At 37.1% G+C, this 24,147-nt stretch overlaps 1 protein-coding gene across 3 annotated transcripts in view; it reads right to left on the reverse strand.

Moving 5' to 3' along the window:
* The window catches only part of LOC145989864 (DNA-directed RNA polymerase I subunit RPA1-like), a 275,207-nt gene that overhangs the window by 17,346 nt on the left and 233,714 nt on the right, over positions 1–24,147 (reverse strand). The window contains exons 27-29 of one of the 3 annotated variants that reach the window (XM_083125325.1): positions 18,267–18,397; positions 13,403–13,531; positions 1,034–1,192 (exon numbers count right to left, since the gene is read on the reverse strand). In XM_083125325.1, coding sequence (XP_082981451.1) covers positions 1,034–1,192; positions 13,403–13,531; positions 18,267–18,397 — 419 coding nt within the window. The remainder of the gene's footprint in view (positions 1–1,033; positions 1,193–13,402; positions 13,532–18,266; positions 18,398–24,147) is intronic. The other 2 variants (XM_083125327.1, XM_083125326.1) reach the window with 2 other exon arrangements.

Genomic DNA, 24,147 nt, shown 5'->3' on the forward strand with positions numbered 1-24,147 from the left:
TACCACTCGCAATTTCAACTGGCGGCTGGGAAACAAGGAATCAGCGATCAGTTGAATTCTCTTCAACTGACATCAGGTATTATTGAGTCACAATGCACCAAAAAATCCTGGTGGGACTTAACAAATGAGTGTTGGTTACACAGCATGTTGACAACCGTACTGTAAAACGGAGGCAGGGAGAGTTAATCAGCTCTGTTACTGGATAAAAGTTGTACAATAGTACACAAAGCACAGAAAATTAGTACACAAAACACCCAAGCAATGTGCAAACAGATGTATGCTTGGCAACGTTGTAATGGAAGAGCGATGTTACCCCTACAGCTTTTATTTCACAACTGAGGTTATTGACACTCATCCGGCCACACACCTCCAAGGATGGTGGTCAAATGGTGCAAACAGTAGATCAGTCGCCAGTTGGGTTTGCGATCAGTTAATGTATAATGCTCAGTTCTTGCAAAAAATTTTGCCTTCAAAAACTGTGGTGCGTAATATGCACAGACAACACAAAACCACACATGATTTCACTATGCCACTGCATATAACACACATATATCAACAGGCGCAAATACGAATTACCAGGTTAGATTTTTTTAGATTTCTCATAATTTTTCACTTTGCTTCCGAGCATTTTGAGACATCGAGTAAAGCAGCACCGTTCTTGAAGAATTTGAGTTGCACCTTCCGCAACACATAATTTTGATCTCTCTTTCTCCTACTACAGAATAAAGTGGTTACAGAAGTGAAAGCTTTGGGATGCTAAACACAGTGAAGGGAGAGGGAGGGAGGTGGCATGGGTTGGTGACTCAATGAATAGGTATGATGGAATTTGCTCTTGATCGGCATAGCAACAGCTTTATCACCTACAACTAAGAAAGCCATTTATTGAACCTGAATTGTCCTGCACATTATGTACAAGATATAATTGTATGTCGCTTTCTCCATCAAACACTAGGGTGCCCATTATACACACATGCACATTTTACATGCATAAATACGGTATTTACTACCTAGTCTACAAAATCTCAGCACCCACCTCCAAATTATGTCCATCCGTTTTCAGAGTTAAGCATTTGGTATCTGGATTAACGTAAGTAAAGGCTTTTTTAATTCCACTTATTTCATGAATTACCGCTTTTTCAGCACATTCTCTCAAAAGAGTAGACATATCAACTGTGTTCCTTGCAACAGGGGTCTGCAAATGAAAGAGAAAATTAATGAATTCACTTACACAATATCAATAAAGGAATTGTCACGCAAAGCATAAACTTCATGCCTTAACCCATTACCTGCAGCAGATCTATATGTAGACTCTCTAAAAGTTGTCCTTTTTTGTGGAGCGTCTCTGTATAGACTGGATTTAAAAAAGAACCGTTGTTGCATTGTGGATAGTCATTTTTACAGACACCACTTTTTAGTGATTTCCTTAGTCTACATGAGCACACAATTCATTGTTGACGCTTTGTCTGTTCCTGAAAAACATTTTTCTTTTTGTAATGAGTGTGTTGTGTTTAGAATTTGTAGCAGAGAGTACACACAGCGCGGTCCATAAGTTTCCGTATTGATCTTTTTGCAGCCTTCCCATTAACCCTGTCTAGTCTAGTCTGTTGAACTATGTAGTTTGAACCCTTTCGAACAGCCATGCTGAAAGGCATCAGTCTAGCCATTGCTGTTGAAGAGTGCAGACGTCTCATATAACCTGGTGTTGTGTGTGCGTGTATCAGACTCGGAAGATGGATGAGAAGGAGGAACAGCAGGTAGCAATTAAATTTTGCTGCAAAGCTGAATTTTCAGCGACAAAGATATTTTTAGACAAGATTATTACTGGTGACAAGACTTGGTGTTTTGACTACGATCCTCAAACAAAACGTCAGAGTTGTGAATGGGTCGGTAAAACATCCCCATGACTGAAGAAACTGCGCTTCCAAAAATCACGGGTGAAGACGATGTTCACCATGTTCTTTCGATAAGAGTGGCGTCGTTCACAAAGAATTTGTGCCTCCAGGTAGAACAGTAAATAAGGAATTCTATCAGGAAGTGTTAGCTTGAATCTGAGTTTGCCCGGACCTGTTCACCTCTCATGACTTTTTCCTGCTGCCCCGGCTCATTCAGCAGCAATACATCTCCAGTTCCTCGCTGAAAAGCAAGTCTCAACGTTGCACCATCCACCTTATTCACCAGATTTGTCGCCTCTGGACTATTTCCTCTTCGCAAAACTGAAAATGCACCTGCAGGGTTCAAGATTTGACTCGATTGAGAAGACATTTCCAAAAGAAGACTTTTCTGAGGCCACGAAGAGATTGAAAACTCATGCTGAGCAATGTATCGCATCAAATGGATCCTATTTTGAGTAAATAAACAGTTAAACGGATACAACTTCGACTTTGAATTTGTTATTGCCTTAGTCCAGGAACTTATGGACCGCACTGTGTATATAGATTGATTTCCTAACTTCATGTGGCAAGTCTTTTTATAGTTGTTATTTGTGATGAAACAAATTTGCAGTTGCATCCATAAATAGATGATTTTTTAATTTTGGAAGTACTTCCCTTCAACGTCCCTGCAGGAAAGGTGTTAAAACCAATTTCAAACTCACAGAGAACTTTTTACACATGTTGCAATAAATTTCACTCCCCTATCTTAAAAACTTCAGAAGATACAAAGGTTTGTAATTAGAGAGGGGCTTTGCAGATATCCTTTAGATTGGCAACAGAAAATGAAGACTGCAAAGCAATTCTTGCTATGCACTATAACTTTTATATTACTTGAGATTAGAACAGATCGTTCAATTATTAAACAATCCCCTGCATGCATTATGAAATTGCAATAATTCATGTTATAGAGGTATTAACTTTGGGTGACAGAATTTCAATTTGAGGCTTTTCATTTTTCACAATATCAAATGTGAAATAGGAGGGATATTGGGAAAAAAAGTTTCCCGTATGTGTAATTTCAGAAAGCGTGGAAATGTGTTGGTAATATGTTTTGGTTATAAGGGCATCTTCCTTCTTTTGTTGTCTGATGCAAGACCTTTGTCTTGCAGAGGGTGCCAGCATACTGCTGTGTCGATAACAGGAAGAATTAAGACGTGTGTGCCTGACCATGGGATATCCATGGGACCATGGGATATCCGGTATGGAAATTCATAAAGGGCTAGTGAAAGAATATGGGCCTCACATAGCGTCAAAGAAAATGGTACGGAGATGATGTCGGCAATTTCAAGATGGCCAGGAAAGTCTGTTGGATGATGTGAGAACAGGGTGGCCATCCACAAACACTACAGAGTAACTTCCACTTTTTCCTTGTTCTGAAGAAGGCACTAGGAGGGAAGAGTTTCACCACAACAGCAGTAGTGGAAGCTACCATATGCAACTTTATCTGTAAACAGGACATGTAGTTTTACGAACAGAGTTTCTTGAAAGTTGTGAAATGGAACGACAAGTGCCTGAATGTGGCAGGAGACCATGTGGAAAAATAGAGTAATGATGCCTCTTTCTGCTTATGACTTCTTCAGAATAAAACTTTCTGCAGATGACAGACTAGTGATTTTTTTCTATCTGACTATCCCTAACATTAAGTTTTACAGGGTGTTTACAATTTCGTATAAACAAAATTTCCTGACTTTTCCAGGTTTTTCAGACCAAGAACCAAAATTTTCCAGAAGAAGAAGTCATTAGGACAATCCTTGTATTTAATCATGTGTGTAAGAAGGTTGCTATATACAGGGAGGTTATTTCAGTCATTTACCGCCAGAGCGTCGGCCGTCCCTTCATGCAACAGGTCCCGGTAAATTGCGTTACAGAAAGTCCATAATAGAAACAGCTTGTTTTGTAATGTTTCCACTTTTCACAATTACAGTTACAATTACAATTGGTCGCAAGGATGCTGGAAAAGGTGTCCTCCCAAATACTAATATTTCTGGCACCTTATTTTTGATATCTAATCTTAGATTAGACATCGCTACTTTATCATCAGTTGTCGCGAGAGCACCGGCAGCTTATCGGGGGAGTTGTCAGCACTTCATACTTTATGAATGAGACACCTGTCGGCAGTGATGCCAACCGTAGGGACTGTCCCTACGCACAGGTACTTTTCACTATATTTCGCCCACGTAGGGACGTAGGGACAGATTTTGCCAAATGAGGGAAAACGTACGGACTTTTTTCAATCTTGGAAAATAACATTTTATTGTGCAAAGGTGCAAAGCTTACTTGCCAGTCAGTTGCACTTTCTTCGTGCTCAGTTTGGAATGAATGGATTAGTTTATCTGGATACTTTAGCGAGGAGGAGAAAAAAGAACTAACAAATCTCCATCAGAATTTTGGAACATGTTATCGGTTACCAAGAACTTTCAAGGCAATTCTTTTTTGAAAACATTTCCACTCTCGCAAAAATAGTGCTAACATTGCCACATTCTAACGTGGAAACGGAAAGAATATTTTCAATGTTAAGTGATACAAAAACAAAAAAGATAAATAAAATGGGACCAGAATTGTTAAAAACTGCAGGAAATACAGCATCACCAACCAACATCTATCGCTTCACAGCAGCAGCATGTATGACTTCAAATAACATAATCAACAGTAAACGACTCAACGGTATTCACTAGGGGTGTGCGGGATCCCGAAAAGTCAGAACCGGGACCGGGAAAAAAATTTCCCATCCTGATCCTGACTTCGGGAAATGACTTCCTGACTTTTCGGGATCCCTAGCAGTCAGGAAATACCGAATGGTCACTTTAAAAAGTCGTTAATTCAACGTTTTCTGCATTGTAAGTTTCTGGAACTTATCGGAAATTGTAAGTTTTTATTCGAAATGCAAAAACAATCACTTAAAGTGAAAATGACATGTAGAATTCGAGATTTCCAGAGCTTCGGGAAATTTCAAACATTTCCCGTACTGAAAATTTTCCGACTTGGTCGGGAAATTGCAAATTTTTCCACATCAAATGTCGGGATTTAAAAAAAAAATTCCCATCCCGATACCGTCCCGACCCAAAAAAATCTGTCCCACACACCGCTACTATTCATTAAGGCAAGAATTTACAATAACGGAGAATTCTGTAATTTCTATGCTACGTCTTATACTCACGAAATAATTAGTCGTGATGATTTATCTCAAGTTAACATGTTGGGGTGAGGTGAAAAAATTGTTCATTAACGTGTAGAAGTTGTAAAATAAGCTTTTCAATTCTCGCAATGATTCTCCGTATACAAGTATGATAGCCATATTTGTTGATATGAACAATTGACGTTCGCAATTAGTTACGCTGTCTACAGCATTGGCACACTGTTGATTTCATACTTGGAGAGCATGGATCGTGTAAGAATGGTAGAAGAGAACAGTAAAAAAGTTGTTAATGTTGTACAGATTGTTAGGTGGAGTGTGCAGGAGGATGGCCGTGGGATACTTAATAAACTTATGGATTTCGGTATATTGCCCAAAGGTGCTTACATGTGACAAGTGAGAATCACGATGTAAAAGAACATGTGGAATGTGGACTGATTTGATTACAGGTAAGTTTGGCAACAGTGCATTGATCGTAAAATTGCAGGATACGAAAATGGCATCTTCAATGATTTATTTATTTATTTATTTCCTTCAACAGAGAAATTATCTCCTTTTACAGAAGGTTGCCAATAATAAAAAAACAAACAAAAGAAACACATAATATAATACAGTGAGACATAACACAGGTAGAACACATACACAAATATAATGTACTATAAATTACTAAACTATACTATAGAATAATATAACACCCAATTAGCAATTTAGAAGCACTTCACCGAAAACAATACAAAAAAAGACCAAAAAAACAAACCAGATGTAATTTTTATTCATATGCAGTGATATATTGCTAAGTATAACACTGAATCTGATAATTTATGTTGTAAACACTTGTCTTAATATTATTTTGTACTCATTGATTGAGATACTAAAATCAAGATTAGATTGCAATAAAGATATCTTGTTGTATGCAAAGGACATTCTAAATAATGGTGAATTCTTGAATCTTTCTGTTTTAGGAATATCATAAGACATCAAGTGCTGCAGTTTTAAGCCACATTTCTTTGCTTTGAAACATATCTTTTGGAGAAAAGTAGGGTTATCTATGATGCCAGTCATTGTTTTGTACAGAAATATTTGTTGTGTTATTTCCCTTCTATTAATAAAACTTTCATAATTTAACTCATTAAGTAGGTCATTGTATGATAAGTTATTATAATATGATGGTACATTATACTTTTTGTAATACAAATATCTTAAAAATCATTCTTGAATTCTTTCAATTACCAACTCCTGGGATTTATAAAATGTAAACCAAACATTAGAACCATATTCAAGCTTACTTCTAACTAATGCATTATACAAGAGAGAAATACTGTCTACATTAGTTAGATTCCTCGTATTTCTTATAAGAAAACCTAATGATCTAAATGCATTGTTTAGCATGTATGATACATGCTTGTTAAACATCATATTACAATCCATAATATTGCCTAGGTCCTTAATAAAATTTATTCTTTCAAGCTCTTCTCCACACATAAAATAGGAGATTTTAGAGGTATTTATTTTACTTGATAACTCCATAAAAGAACACTTCTTAATTAAGGTCATTGTTTATACTCCACTCATACACCATATCTAAATTTCTTTGAAGTTTCCTAATGTCTCCATCATTATTAATTTGTTTATAAATCTTTATGTCATCAGCATACATGAGACATTTAGAATATTCAATTTGTAATGGTAGATCATTTATAAACAATACAAAAAGTAGTGGTCCAAGATTCGATCCTTGTGGTACACCTGACTTCACAATATATTCAAATGACTTCGATTGTCTATAGGTTACATATTGTTTTCGACCATTAAGATATGAGGCCATGAGAGCAAGAAAATCACTAGTCAACCCGAAACTTGAAAGTTTGCGTAATAAAATATTGTGATTAACCCTTAGTACGCCGCGCGGTCTGACGAAAGTAAGCCCAGTGTCGCCGAGGCTTTGAGCGGGAAATTTGAATTCGTATACATAATGGAGAAAAATCGTAATAACTCTGGCACTATGGGACCAATCTACTTCGGATAACTTTTGTTTTGCAGGTAATACATCGGTGCATGCAACCATGTAAAATTTGGATGCCCCAACCGCGGGGGGTTACGGGCGGGGGCTGCATCCCCCGAATTTCAATGAAAAAAGCATGAAAATGTGGAGTTTGCCCCCTCTTCTCCAGCTACTTTGGGGAGAAAACCGGAACTTTTGCTTTTTTTTTAAGAATGGACCTTCCGCAACAGAATGAAACTTGATTCATGTTTGTAGGCGCAATACAATTTGAATAATAAGGCAAAACGTAAAACTCTAGCGAATTTTAGCCAATTTGCATATTATTCATAAAATTGTTATAACTGACACTATGGGACCAATCTACTTCGGATAACTTTTGTTTTGCAGGTAATATATTGGTGCATGCAACCATGTAAAATTTGGATGCCCCAACCGCGGGGGGTTACGGGCGGGGGCTGCATCCCTCGAATTTCAATGAAAAAAGCATGACAATGTGGAGTTTGCCCCCTCTTCTCCAGCTACTTTGGAGAGAAAACCGTAACTTTTGCTTTTTTATAAAGAATGGACCTTCTGCAACAGAATGAAACTTGATTCATGTTCGTGGATGCAATACAATTTGAATAATAAGGCTAAACGTAAAACTCTAGCGAATTTTAGCCAATTTGCATATTATTCATAAAATTGTTATAACTGACACTATGGGACCAATCTACTTCGGATAACTTTTGTTATTGGAATTTTCGTAAACACGATTGTAAAACATGTTCCCGAACGAACTGTCAGTGTTTCAACCTCAATATACAAATATAAGTGTGGCAAACCCTCGATAATTGTACCTAAAGCTGTTTGTAATATATGTGTTACAGAGGCTACAAGGGACATACTTTTTTGGTAACATATGTGTTACGGGGGCAGACTAAGGGTTAATTGAAAAAAAAGCCTTAGCAAAATCAAGATAGATCGTATGTATAGGTAATCAATTTTGAAATGCTGCATGAACATCTTGAACAAAATTAATTACATTTGTTGTTGTTGACCTTCCAGGAATGAAACCATGTTGATTTTCATTTATGTAACATTTACTGTGATTCAAGATTCTTGTGTACAATACTTGCTCTAATATTTTGGCAGGCACACAGAGAATTACTACATAATTTTCTATTTTACAGTTGTCTCCTGACTTAAAAGTTGGACAAACTCGAGTTGTTTTCCAGATATTCGGAAAAGTTTGATATTTTAGAACTAAATTGTATATCAAACAGAGTGGCTTCTGTAATATCTCTGCACATTTCTTTAGTAAATAGGGTGGAATTTTATCAGGACCACTAGCTCTCTTAGGTTTCAATTTCTTTACAGCATCAAAATATTCTTTATCAGTAATTATATGATTTGAGATAGAATATGATACATTCATTTTAACATCATCATGAATATCATATGAGCTTATACCTTTCGCATATACAGATTTGAAAAAAGACGCAAAACTATTTGCTACACTCTGACTTGTTTCTAATTTTCTATTTTCAAAAACCATAGTCTGTTTAGTACAGTTATATCTCCCTCTTCTATTTTGCATAAAGTTCCAGAAAGATCTTGTATTATTTTTAATATTTTTTTCGGTTTCTTTAACATACCTAGAATAAGCCCTTCGTATCATTGTTTTAACTATTTTTCTTGTTTCTTTATATAACATGTTATTTTCTTCAATGAATTTCATGGATTTCCTAGTGCCTTTCATACATTTCCTATAATACTCTTTTAATCTTAATGTTTCTATAATATCTTTTGTAAACCAACAGGGATATTTATTATTCCTGTAAAATTTTCTTTTTGGTATAGTTGAATCAAATACAAAGTTTATTCTATCATAAAATAAATTAATAGCAGTTTTCACATCCATTAATTTATATAGAGAACTCCAATCTGTATCACACAGCATTTCATACAATTTTGGGAAATTAGCCTTACAAAAGTTATAATCCAATACCCCGTCATGTTTTGTATTATTTCCTCTTTTTCTTAGATTTAATTTCATAATTAGAGCTCGACGGTGTAGATCTTCTTTAACAAGGGGTAGATCCTCTTTACTTACTACCTTGGTACTATCATCATTAGTTAGTACTACATCTAATGTTCTATTGTTAACATTTCTAACATCATTAATAGAGTGTAAGGAGTACAAATTCAAAAAATTATATAATGCTCTATAACAAGGGCCCCCCTTCTTGAAGTTTGTATGAAGAATCAATTATTAATGGGAGATTGAAATCCCCAGCAATTATTACATTACTACCTTGCAATTCTTCGTTATTTTCAAAGAAATCGTAAAATGCTGTGTATCAATCAATACCACTGTTTGGTGTGAAATATACGGTAACTATATAATAAACTAAATTTTTTAGATTTACTTTGACACATAAAGCATCAAAATTATCGTCTAGAATAATATTCTTAGACATAATATTTTGCTTAATTACTATAAGTACTCCACCACCTCTATTCCGATCTAACCTATCATGACGATAAATTCTATAATTATCAGTAAATAACTCATTGCTATATACACCTTTATGTAGCCAATTCAGTAATAATAACTATATCATATTCATTTGCAATGTTATTTACATAAAATTCTTGTATCTTTGTGTTGAGCCCCCTTACATTTTGATAGTAAATTATGACATCCTTAGAATTCGCCATTACATTAACTTCTCCATGTCTTCAATTGTTTTCAGTAATGATGAACGTTTGCCATTAAAGTGCTACGAAAATAAGATTTCTTTATCGGTTCGTAATCACAATTAGCGCAAAACCATTCACAGATAGCCCCACTGACTATTCTCGGTAAGGTTAGGTTAAGTTAGGTTAGGCAAGGCAAACATAGTTAAAATTTGGGGTCGAAAAACCATTCATGGGTAGCCTCACAAACCATTGACTGATAGCCCCAAGAACCATTGAGGTAAGGTTAGGTTAGGTTAGGATAGGCCAACATAGTTAAAATTTGGGGTCGTAGTAATATCAGGAATGTATATTTCGTTTTTTAAGTATTGGAAACACAAAATCTTCTGGTAAATAACGATCACGGACCACGCAATTTCACTTATTTTGCAATTTCTACACATGACCCCCCAATTTTAACTTCAAATTCGTGATTAGGATGCCTCAATTAGTGAGTATGCAAAATATTACAAAAATCGGGGAGGGGTCCTGTATTGTAAATTAGCTCCTTCATTAATTGTGGAAGCACTGAACAGAAAGATTTGGTAAGTAAATGTGTATATTTTATCTTCTGTTTTGCATGCTCATGAGGTGTTGTTTCTTTTCGTCACTTTACTTGGCATAGGGACATTTGGTCAGCTGTACGGACATTTTGACTACGTCTGTAGGGACATTACCAAAAAATGGTTAGCAACATTGTCGGCTACAGACATAGTGAGGGTACGATCATGTTCACTTCTGTTTGCGTTTATCAGTATGCATGTTGTTTATACTGTGTTAATGAGCTAGTGTGCTATTCAGTGCTAGTGCTTTATTGTGTGTTAATTGTTATTCATTCATTAGTTATGCTGCTAAACAAATATAGTCTTGAACAATTAATTTTTATGTACGAAAATTACGTGAAAACGAATTCTTGCAGAAAAGTGGTCAGGCAATTACGACAGACAGGATCTATTGAACCTAAGAAACGTGTTGTATTGCTGTTGAAGGAGGTCATTTTCAACATCTGTTATAACACAGGAGGTTAGTGATCATCATTATTATTACTTTTAAATATCATTTTACGCTTTCGGTTTGCTTTATGCGCCGGGATGCTGTCTTCCCTTTCTGTCAACTGAGGATAAAGTAGCGATCTCTAATCTAAGATTAGATGTCAGAAATAAGATGCCAGAAATATTTGTATTTGGGAGGACACCTTTTCCAGCATCCTTGCGACAAGGTACGTGCTTATTTCAATTGAAATTGTAACTGTAATTGTGAAAAGTGGAAACATTACAAAACAAGCTGTTTCTATTATGGACTTCCTGTAACGCAATTTGACAGGACCTGTTGCATGAAGGGGCCGCTGAGCGGCCGACACTCTGGCGGTAAACTACTGAAATAACCTCCCTGTATTTGCCACACAACACACTTAGAATCCCACTTAACCAAGTTAATGGAATATTCATTCATTTCACATGTTAGTATCAGAGGTGAGCTTTGCATAATAGAGTGAACTCTTTTAATTCAAACTTCAATGGGACATGAAAAAGTTCAAATTAGCCAAAATTTGAATTAACAAAAACATGCACGAGGGAGTTTGGAAAAGTTTTGCCTATTGTGCAATAACTCTGGCAACACTGTTTGGAGACACGCGAAATTGGTGTGAGAATAATAGCTGATTCACTGACTGTTCCGACTTCTAGCGGTGTTCGCCTGACGTGCAGTTGAAACAACGTGCTTTATCGAATTCCTCACAGCAGAAGGTTGTGCGCCCGTTGACATTCATCGAAGAATGAGTGCTGTCTATGGCGATGCATGTGTGGATGGGTGTACTGTCAGAAGGTGGGAAAGGCATCTGAAAGGCAACAATCAGGTCACGACGAGCTTGCATGATCAGGTCCCACAACAGACACAGATGCACAGGGAAAGTGTTGATGGCCATCTTTTGAGACTGCGACCTCATAGTCCACACAGAATTTTGGAGCATGAAACCACTGTAGTCCGATCGGTACATGAAGACTTTGGAGAAACTTCGTGCACGATTACTGCGAGTTAGGCCTGGCAAGGATGCAATTCTTCAACATAACAATGCTCGCCCACACACGAGTCGCCAAACACAGGATGCATTGCAGTGTCTCAAATTCCACGAGATTTTACCCCACCTGCCACACATCCCAGATCTTGCACCTTCTGACTATTTCTTTTTCTGAGGCTGAAAGAGCACTTGAAGGGACACCGTTACACCAGTGATGTGGAGGTGCAAGCAGATGTGCATCGCTGATGCCAGGAGAATATGTCTGATTTCTTCGCCGACTGGATGCAACAACTTGTCCGACATTGGCATTTGTGTGTGGACAATGATGGTGACTACGTGGAAGAATAGTGACACCCTGGTCGAGGTTGATTACAAGGCGACAACACTACCACTGTGCCATCAGGGAGGTTGACATATAGTTAATGTAAGTATCTTACATGTTATTGACGTTATTGCGTAGGAGGCAAAACTTTTCAAAATGCCCTCATATCATAATCAATGATTTGAAGGGGAATATACTTCTGTTTGAATTACTGAGTAATTCGAGTTATCCAAGTTCGAATTCAAGAGAGTACACTGTACTTGCCATATACTGACTAATGATTAACAAAGGTTCATTTCTTATTTAAAGAAAAAAACAACAATTCAAACATATATAACACATACATAAAATATAAAATTTAGCAATCTTAATATCTACCAAATACAGCAAAAAACTGCAACAAGAAAGTGGTAAATTAGAACACCCACTTACTGTAGTAGATTTCTATTACTTCAAAACATGACACCTTTCCCTAGAGTATTTACTCTCAAATTTCTAATGTAACTCAGTATATCAAACTGAGTATAGTTTGTCCTCAACCAATTTAAAATTTCTTGCTTGTCCTATTTTTCTTTGCTCAAAAACCTAAAAACAAAAAATGTTGATTTCCCAGAAAACAGGTAAATTTCCCTGGCATTTGCATGACTTCTACAGAAAAAGTAAATTCCATGACTTTTTCAGGATTTCCAGGTTTCCACACTGGTACGCACCCTGTTTTATCTCACACACTGAAAGCCTGAAACACCTTGAAATTAGGCAGGTGACAGAAGTCTGTGCTATTGCCATGTAAGAGCACAACCCCCTATGTTCAGAGGTTTAAGAGAATGAAAGATCTTGTTATGGAGTTGTCTTTGTATTCCATGTGATACAAACTGACAGTATTTGCTTGCTTTAATTCTCTAAATATGCAACTTCTTTTGCACTGTAGTCACCTTGAAACACACATTTATTAAGGAGGTCAAGGTCAATGAATCATTTAGATCCTTCAAGAACAATTTGGGATTTTATGTCTGGTGGGTAAAATATTGGTTATCAGCATCGGTAAGTTTTATATCAGTAATTTATTGGTATTGGCCATATTGGCCTATCCCTATAAGGTAGATACCTTGTAATTTGTTGTAATATTGAAATCTAAAGTGATAATGTCAGACTACATCTCAAAGAATAATTTTTAACATAAATATAAATAAACAGGAGAATTATACATAAATATAAATAAACAGGAGAATTATACATAAATATAAATAAACAGGAGAATTATACTTGATTCAATACATACCGAGAACTCAAGTTTACACCACTGCTGTTCCCTCATATCATAGTTGTAGCTATCAAAGTAAGGATGGAGATTCACAACATCTTCCATTCTTTTGATTGTAGACAAGATCTCCAAATACCCTGCATCTTCCTGTAAATAATGTGTACAGCATTTCAAAATAAAATCTGTGGCACAACATTAGAAGAGGAACATAAATGAAGAATGTTTGAAAATGATACCCTTAGATTTGGACCTAAAAGGGACGAGGAGGCAGGTGAGTGGAGAACAAGGTGGATTTATTTAAATCAGGTTGATTTAAAATCACTTAAAAGAAATAATTTATAGAAAAATATACACAAGGATTTTTAGATATCAGAATCACTTTCAGAGAAAGTACATTAATCTCGTAATCATTTAATGGTGTTTATTAGCGCTAAGAAAGGAAAAGGAAAAAAATATATGTACTAATGGGGGTGAAGCTTACATGAAAGGAAATATAATATGTAAACCGTAAATACACTTAAATTTTTCTTGATTTCAAATTCAATAATTATTATAGGCAAAAATAGCAAACATTTTGTGTAGAATAATATACAAAATACTGATCATGTTGAACCATAAATAGTGTCATTATCATTAAACTGTAAATAAACATGGCAGCTGATATTGTGCAAACTTCATTTAAAAAAATGCCAAAATGCAGGTACAAAGACTATAAAAAAATGTTTTTAAGTTACAATTATATAGTACATCCAGAATGTTTTTTTCTGGAAGAAAAGCTACTGAAATTATGTTTTTCATTAATACACTCAACAAACATTTGCATAGTAGGTTCACATATACAGTATCAGAAACAGAAAAATGTATATTTACACATAATTTTTTTTATTTGTTTTAATGAAATGGTGGAGAAGGTTACATCATTTAGAAGTGTACAATTTGTATTCATGTCCAGATATTACTAGAATAGCTAGACTTAAGTGGACAGGCCATGTAGCACAAATGGGAGAAGAAAGAAGAGTTTACAGGATTCTTGTTGGGAAACCTGATGGTAAGAGACCTGTAGGAAGGCCAAGACGAAGATGGTGGAATAACATTGAGATGGACCTAAAATAAATCAGTAATGATGGAAAAGATTGGATTGATCTTGCTCACGATAAGGAGAGATGGAAGGCTTAAGTTGCTGCACCATAAACTTTCAGGTTCAAGAAGGTTAGAGGGTTAGTGTGACATAACAGACCTTTGAGGGGCAAGTGTTTCAATCAGCTTTATGGCAGAATGGCAATAGGTCATAAATCATAGTATCGATAACTCTCAATAGGTGGCATCATGGATGCTACATTGGCATGAAACTCTTATGAACAGCCAGTCACTTTTCTGTTAAAGTCCAACAGATGGCTCTGATCTCGAATGATAAGGAGATGGCGATATTGGAAGAAATTGAAAAACGGACATTTACAATGCAGGATTGACTTATTGTTAAATGGCACCATATAAGATCTAAATATGCTCAATTCTTTGTAAAAGAGTGGATGTCTAGTTCACTATTAACAATATTCTATTAGAATAATTTAGTGGTGATGGAAACTTTTATGTTGAAGAAGGTGTAAAACAGAGTGCAGCAGCAAGAGTTCTTTGCTCTAGTGCACAATAGTTCAAATGGATGATGATGGATAGCTCCTCACTCATCATGCCATCATGAGTGAATGAAGTTCGACCAGGCAAAACATGAGGCATACTCTTGAGACCTGGTAGTGCAGTGAAATGCACAAATATTGCTCGGAAAAATTGTCAATCGCATGTTACTAAGGAATTTAGTTTTATGTTTGATGGTGCAAGGTTGCCAACTGCTGCTTGGCATTTTGTTTCAATGCTTGAACCTCTCACAGCATCAAGCAAGAGAATAAGTACAGTGATGAATAATTTACTCGGTAATAGTTATTCATGCCACTGTGCACATATAACTGTCATTTGTCTGTAGTGTTGGGCTCTAAAATAGTGGCTTAAGTAAAAACAGTCATCATCTCTGTGCTAAGATGTAATTTAGTCATCTTATATGCAAAATAATATAGAGTTTGTTTAAATAGTTACTTTATTCTTCATGCGATGTTACATCCTGGTTTCCCAGACCTTTCTCAAGCCAAGATTAACCACACACACAACCTTACATGACTAGACACTCTACGTTTCTAAGGACTGTTCTTGTTTCTTCTTAGGAAAACTGGTTTTTCCACCTTGCTGTACATTCCCAGGTGTCATAACTAGCTGTTTCTTCCCCTCCCCTCCATCCTGCGACCTACTCTTCTTGTCTTCCCTCCCCTCCACCTCTTGATGGCACTGACCTTCACTCTTTCCTTTACCTCCTCTGGCAAGTTAAAATCTTACACTTCTGTGATGAAAATTGAAGGTGGCTCTGAAAACTTAACCAGTTTACATTTCTCATGCTTTTTTATTACCTCCACCGATCTTGTTCTTCATTCTTGTTCATTTTCTCTCCCCTGTTCATGCATATATGCTTTGTTTCTGCCACTTTTCTATTTCATTTCCCCTCCTCTCTTTCATTTGCACTTTCTTCATCCTCTGTCCATATCTCAACATGGTCTCGCAGAGTGCTGTTCTTGGATCTTCCTCTCTAATGTCTCTCCTATGTTCATTAATTCTCTCGCTGATTCTTCTCCTAGTCTCTCCTATGTATTTGATTGCACATCTGCCACATTTTACTTCATATACTCCTGTCATTACCAATTCATCTCTCTCCTTCTCTCCTTTGTACACGTAAAAGCGTTTCGCAATGCTTTTTGGTGGCAAAATCATTCACATCATAAGAAAAGCGAAGAAGAAAATGAAAAAGAGAAAAACAACAAGGAAAAAGAAGGAAAGGATGCACAAAAAGAGGAGAAGCAATATGTTAGTGTGCCATATAGAAAAATAACATATTGTGATGTGCGTATTACTCACAGCTAAATAATGAAGAACTTTAAAAAGATCAATGATCAATTACTTACGTGTGTGAGTACGATTTGTCGATCAAAAGTTTCAGAGGTCAAGACTGCCTCCTTCTTCAGGTTAATGCGTATTCTTAGGCACCCAACATGGTGTCACGTTAAGAAAGTGTTAGTTGAGGATGCAGGTTAAAGGTTATGGTAAAAAACACTTACTGAAGAACCTGCATTGTAGCTATAGAAACAGTCATTCTTTCCACACACAAATCTAAAACCGCACATATCACAATCTAAAACCTCATAAGAGAAACGTCCGAAGCAGCTGTTAGAAGCCACCCGGCCAGTGCTTGGTAAAAGCGAATGGGATATGCGTGGTTCTAGCAGTTTTCTTCATGAAAGTTGCGAATATCTTGAAAATGGTGAGAGAGAGAGAGCGCAAAAATATATAAAAAAATGTCCACATTGGGTTGGTGATGCAGAGTACGTATACCAAGTTTGGTGGTCGTAAGTTCAAGGGGGAGGGGGGTTTGGTCTAAACACCAATTGGCATTTTTTTTTTCATTGCTTGTAACTTTCGAAAAGATGATCGTAGAGACATGGTTTTTTTTGCATTAGCATCATCTCCCTGACTGGAAGAAATTCAAAATGGCGACCGGATCTCAAACGGTTACACTTGGTCAAAATCTGTTTTCGTGAATTGGAAAAGACATGCATACCTATAGGTGAACTGTTTCCCAGGTAGGTTAGTTTAGTCCATAAAAGATCTAAAAAAAATGTCCTCGTGACAGGTTACAACTGGAGTGAAAGAGAATGACCTAACTCGTGAAAAATAGTAAAAAAAAATGAATAGGTTAAGTTATATCACGTAAGATCGTAAGAAAAAAAAGAACGTAACCAGAATAAGACAAAAACAATCCTTGTAGGTTAACTTAGCCCATGAAAGGTTGTAAAAAAGTGAATAGGTTAAGTTATATCATGTAAGATCATAGCATACCTACAAAGGATGAGGTAGGAAAAACTGAGTTGCAGTGGAAATTGTACTGGAACGTCGTCGAACACCATAAAATACACAAAAAAATCATCATAATATAATACAACTGAGGCAAAATCCATAGAAAATAGGGGATACCTACTTGGGATTACTTTGAACCGCTCTTATTACACTACTCTCCCATGGTGCTGCCAGGGGCCCATGAAGCGCTAGGAAGCGGGGCATCACGCAGTGTGATTGGCATCCCCCCTGCTACTACCACCACCACTGCCAAGGCCAACGCTTCAATTGAAGCTGAGCGATGGGCACGTAGAGATCTCTACTACAATTGACTGTCCTGCCAAGAGCGAGGTGGTAAGCGTGATACGATTTCTACAGGCAGAGGGGTACAATACAGTGCAAATTCATCATTGAATGAGCTGTCTGCCGGAGAGGCATGCTGTCTTCAGGCATTGCCTTGCTTCATAAGAATGCCCGACTGCATGTTCCTGCATCAACCCAAGACCTTCTTCAACGAATCCACTGGGAAGTGTTTGATCACCCTCCCTACATCCCAGACCTCATGCTGAGTAACTTAGCACCTTTTCCCGGCGATGAAGAAGTGATTGGGAGGACAGTGCTTCCACACCAATGTGGAGCTTCAGCAGACCTGGCTCAACAGACAGGCGGCACTTTTCTTTGCAGAGGGTATTGGAAAGCTGGTGCATCAGTACGATAAATGTCTGAATTTTCTTTGTGATTATGTTGAAAAGTAGATTATACGTGTACATAACTTTTGTCAATAAACCCAATTTGCTATTCACTGTCGTTATGATTTCATGCCCTATCGGAGGTTGAAAAAAAATAGCTCTTGTAGTAAAATTTTATGAAAATAAATATGTCATCTTCACTGTAGGCTTCATAATTCTTTCTGAATATAGTTTGAAATAATCTATATATTAGGTTTGTTTACCTCATCAGAATCTCCTTCTGAAGTGTCCAAATCTTCTTCTGAGCTACTATTTCTTTCCTCTGATTTATTCTCGTCTGTGTCCATATCAACACTTCCTTTGCTTGCTTCTGAAAAACATTCATCTTCATTAACTGCCAATCAAAATAAACGTGAACTACATTTCAAAACATTATATTAGCACATTAGATTGACTATGTATAATGGCTGTAACTAATACCTAAATCTTAAAGACAGGCATGATGTAACATAATTTGAGTCATTTGAAACATACTGCACTTCAGGTAATGTTAGAATAATCATGTTTGCATTGTTAACTGGGCTTTAACATTTGTCACATATAATTTAATTGATGTTATGGCAATGCATTACGTGGTGGAAGAAGTGCATCACTTAATGTGCAATAGCAATACAGTCGAACCTCCATTTTGTTTTTCAGAGGACCAAGTAGATAGAACTTCAAATGTGGAAAAATGTAAAATCCAGGAAAATTTTACAGCATTTTGCTCTGTTGGGACCATGCAGATTGAATGTATATGCAGGAAACGATAAAACTGGAGAATGTAAAATCGGAAGTTCCACTATTTGTTTTAGGGCAGAACTTCAAAATAAGTACTACTCTAAAATATTATCATCATAATCATCTTCGCCGTTTCCTGCCTCTGGTTGGGTAGGCATAGAAGTCAAGCCTCCCCATTTTCTTCTGGTCTTCCGCCACTTCTCTCTTTCCACGGTGTTCCAATCTTGTCCTCTTCTCTTGAATTCAATTTATTGTTAGGATGGTTTCCATGATAACATGTTATGAAAATTATACATTGAATAAAAGTTTCAGTATATGTATATATAACGGAGATATGGGCATTTGAAATTTTAGGGATCCCTACTCTGAAACATACACCTTAAATACAGAGAAACTAGTACTCACATGATCCGTGAAACTTTTTTTTCTTCTTCGTCCTATTATTTGATGCAACAACACAACAGTACAGCAAGTCCCAAAAGGATGGTGGCAGTGGCCACTGACGAAGAAGAAAAAAACATTTCGTGGATAAAGTGAGCACTATTTTCTCCATATTTATACAGGGTGAACAGAAACTATAGGGACAAACTTCAGGAGATGATTCCTGACAGGTAAAGGAACAAAAAAGAACATATGTCCGGAAATGGACGGTGAGTCTGCAATACAGCAATTAGTACCGGTATACATTACATGACATGACTTTCATCCATGTTACAACATGTGTTCAAAGTGGCCTTCATGGGATGCAATGCAAGTGTCCACATGCCGCATCATGGATTGCCTCAATCGTTCGAATGTTCCAACCCAGCCGGACATGCTGTTCAAGGGTCTGCAGATCAGGAACTGGCTTAACATACACAACACTTTTCAGATGCCCCCACAAGTAAAAATCAAGGGGGTTTAAGTTGGGTGATCGAGCGGGCCATGATACAGTGCCTTCTCGTCCAATCCATCTTTTGGGGAAGATGTTGTTGAGGTGTTGACGAACAATAATGCGAAAGTGGGCTGGCGCTCCATCATGTATCAGCCACATTACCTGTCATATTGACAAAGGCACATTCTGAAGCAAAAGAGGCAGTGTGTTCTGCAGAAATTCCAGATACGTTGTGGAAGAACAAATGGTCCAAGTATGTGGTCTCCAATAATCCCTGCCTAAACATTGATGCTGAACCGTTGCTGATGAGACGATTCAACCATTCCCCGAGGATTGGCTGTAGCCCACAGATGACGATTGTGTAGGTTGACGATGCCATCTCTACCAAAGGTCGCTTCATCGGTGAAGAGAACTGGTGACAGACATCCCAATATGGCAGTAGCTTGTTGCAAAAACCAGCGACAAAACCATTCCCTTGGAGGAAAATCCGCTGGTGATAATCCCTGCACATGTTGCAGGTGATAGGGATAGTAGCGGTTTTTTTGCAGGATACACAACACCGTTTCTTGTCTTACACCATGCTGGCGGGCCACTTACCTGGAGCTTGTACGAGGGTCACTATTTATATTTTGAGCCTAACAATGAAAAAACAGGAATTTGGCATTGAAAACTGCTTTATTGTTTTTCGAAGTATTCTCCTTTATGGTCAATACACTTTTGCATTCGTTCGAACCATTTGTCAAAGTAGTTTTTCCAATCTTCTTGAGACACCTCCATAATATAGATTTGGAACTCATCAACAGCATCTTCCGCCGACGAAAATCGTTGTCCACGCAATTTATTATTGACATTTGGGAACAAGAAGAAGTCATTGGGTGCCAAATCAGGACTGTATGGCAGATGACCCATAAATTCGATTTTTTGACTCTTCATAAAGTCGGTTGTTAGACGAGATGTGTGACAGCTGGCATTGTCTTGATGAAGAATGATCCAACGGCGTGTGTTTGTTTTTCATATTTGACCGAAGACCTCTGGCAAACAAATTGTTGTGTACCATTCAGAGTTGACCGTTCTACGTTCCTCTAAAGGCACAGTTGCCACATGAACAGTTTTCCCGAAAAAACAGGCGACCATTTGTTTCGATGTGCTTCGAGCGCGAACAACTTTTGTTGGATTGGGTTCATCTTGAAACACCCATACAGTCGACTGCTGTTTACGTTCCGGCTAATATGCATATATCCATGATTCGTCACCTGTTACAATCTTATATACGTCTTTTGAAGCACCACGATTGTATTTATTGAGCATTTGTTTGCACCAATTAACGCGAGCGTCTTTTTGAGTTTTTGTCAAATTGTGTGGGATCCAACGAGAACATACCTTTCTCACAGCTATATGATCATGTAATATTTTATATATGCTGGTGGAACTAATACCTATGGTTGGCTCAATCTCACAGTATGTCACATGACGATCTTGCAGTATTAGGTTTTGCACAGCATCAATGTTTTCTTGAACAACAACTGATTTTGGACGACCTTCGGGAATCTCGTCAGTGAGCGAATGGCGGCCACGATTAAATTCGTTATACCAGCGTTTCACAGTGGCAAAGGATGGGGCTTTATCGCCAAATGTGCAAGTAAGTTGATCGATGCACTCTTGTCTTGATAATCCACGTCGAAAATCGTAAAAAATCATCGCACGAAAATGTTCACGAGTTAATTCCATTTTATTGTTGTCGCGCAATCTCCAAGGCAACATAAACAACACAAATGAAGCTATTGACAAAACATTTGAAGTACGTTATGGTCAATAATGCCAGACGATTCTGTGCAAACGTCAAATCGCACCTAACTTCAATCAGTGTTGCCAAGGCTCAAAATATAAATAGTGACCCTCGTACTGGGGTTGTTCTCAATATCCTGTAGCACCAGAACATAACGTTGCCGTCCTCCATGTTAGCCTGTATGAAAGAACCCATGGTCACACAAACGCCCATAAATGGCTGCAAAGGTTTTGTGGTTTGGGTGGTGCATCTGTCCGGGTATGTGGCTCGATAAATCCTAGCGGTCTCTCGACCGTTTCCATCTGCGAAGACCATCTCGGCTTGTTTCTGGTATGAATAACGGACCATGGTGCTTCCACGTAGCTCCAATCACACAATCTGATGTTGTTCTTCAGTGCCATCTACCTTGGCAAATATGCATTTCCGGACATATGTTGATATGAACTTTTTTGTTCTTTTACCTGTCACGAATCACCTCCTAAAGTTTGTCCCTATAATTTCTGTTCACCCTGTATACTACTGCGTCTCTCTTTTCCCAATTATGAATACACCTTAAGTTAGTTTTCCAATGTTTCGACAATCTAAATAGATATTATAAATGGCAACATCTACAATTGCACTCAAAATTAACACTCTCCACTATCTGCTCTTTCCACAGACATCTACTCTAAATACTATATACATATACATGCAGGGTGTATCATAAGTAATAGCACAAACTGATACAGTTGTAAGTACACGATAATAGAAGCAAAAGAGTCTCAGTAAACATGGGTCCGCAAACAAGCCATTTCGAGATAATTGCGAATGTGTGGTTACAAGCCGCCACTGACTTCATTGTTTGTAAACGTCGTCCTAGTTGGTAAAATTATAATAATACAGTAAGAAAAGTCATTGGAGATCGAATTGCTTTTATTGAACATTCTACTTACTTTAATAAACATTAATATGTTACATGTTACAATCACTGTACACTCGTACCTGTTAAAGGAGGTGTTCAAAGTGTTGTCCTTGCATCTGGATACAATACTGTATGCGATTCCACATTGAGTTTCGAATTTCTTCGAACACCACTAGTTAATTTCGGAATTGGTCACAAGCATCTACAATTCTCTGTACTGATTGCATCCATCCTGTTTGATTACAATGTCATCTCTGTTCTGTTTTGTAAACAAAGAGTAAACCTCAGAATGCTCAAGGAGTAAAGCACTCTGTTTACAAAATGCAATAAGTTTTTGGTATATAGCAACGATACACATAAAGTCAAGAGATGAGACACTGCATGTAGCCTACAATGTTTTCTTAGTCTGTGTATCTTATTTTTTTTCTACAAGAAAAGTGTATGCAACAGATATGCATGTATGTGTTTATTCTGTCGTTCTGGTTTACATGTGTACGAATTTTCATTGTATAATATATCCAACTTGACTAATAAAACAACAGGTTATGGGCCCAGTCATGGATATAATGTGCGTGAAGTTCGGATTTAATTTTGAAAAGCACATGTAAGGCACGTAGTGGATTACGAATCTGCACGAAATGGCGGACACTGTGAAGTTTGAGATTCCAAAGTTGAATAATAGCAACTACCAGATTTGGAAGTACAAGGTAGAACTACTATTAATAAAGGAAGATTTTTGGGATGTCGTGACTAGTGAGAATCCCGCAGAACCAGATACAGAATGGATTAAGAAGGATGGAAAAGCTAAAGCAACGATTGGATTGTTACTAGAAGATGATCAACTCGTGCACGTGCATCGACTTGAATCAGCTAGAGGTTGCTGGGAAGCTTTGAAGAAATATCATGAAAAATTGTCACTGACCAATAAAGTGTTTCTATTGAAAAAACTGTGTCGAATGCAACTGGATGAAGGAAAAACTTGATGCTGAATCTTGTGGATCAACTTATTGGTTTAGGTGAAGTTTTAGTAGAACATTTAGTGGTTTCAATGTTGCTGTGCAGTCTACCAGACACCTATCAAACCTTGGTTACAGCACTAGAAACTCGACCTGAAAAAGATTTGACACTTGAAAAGGTAAACTAATAGATGAATATAAATTAAGAAAAGAAGTGCATGGTACTTGCAGTGATAAACCGGAAGTGGCACTAAAAATGATGTCTTCAAAGAACAAAGGTGTGTGTCACTTTTGTAAATTACCAGGTCATTTAAAAAAAATTATGGTAAGTACAAGGAATATCAAAGAAATGCTCATAAGGTTAACAAAGTGAGAAGTTATGTGAAGCATGATCAAGATAGTGATGAAGAAGAGAAAAATGTTTGTGATTGTGTATGCTTTAAAGCAAGTGAAGGAAATCTAAGTTCATAAAATTGGTATGTGGATTCTGCTGCTACTTGTCATATGTCGAGTAACAAAGAATTTTTCAGTGTGCTTGATTCAAATTTAAAAGGGAAAGTTCATTTAGCAGATGGAAGCACATTGGGTGCAGAAGATTTAGGAGAAAGCATTCTGAAATGTACTAATTCTGAACATGATCAAGAGATTACTGTTAAATCTCTATTGTTTGTACTGGAAATATGTGGTAGTTTGTTGTCTGTACATAAGCTAGTAGAAAAAGGTTTGAATGTTCAATTCAACAATAACAAGTGTATAATTAGTAAAGATAAAAAGGTTATTGCTGTGGCAAAACAAGAGAATAATTTATATAAATTATGTATTGATATTGGACCACAACAAGTTTCAC

This window comes from Lepisma saccharinum, chromosome 7 (genome assembly GCF_977018435.1).
Source record: "Lepisma saccharinum chromosome 7, izLepSacc3.1, whole genome shotgun sequence".
NCBI classification, from domain to species: domain Eukaryota; kingdom Metazoa; phylum Arthropoda; class Insecta; order Zygentoma; family Lepismatidae; genus Lepisma; species Lepisma saccharinum.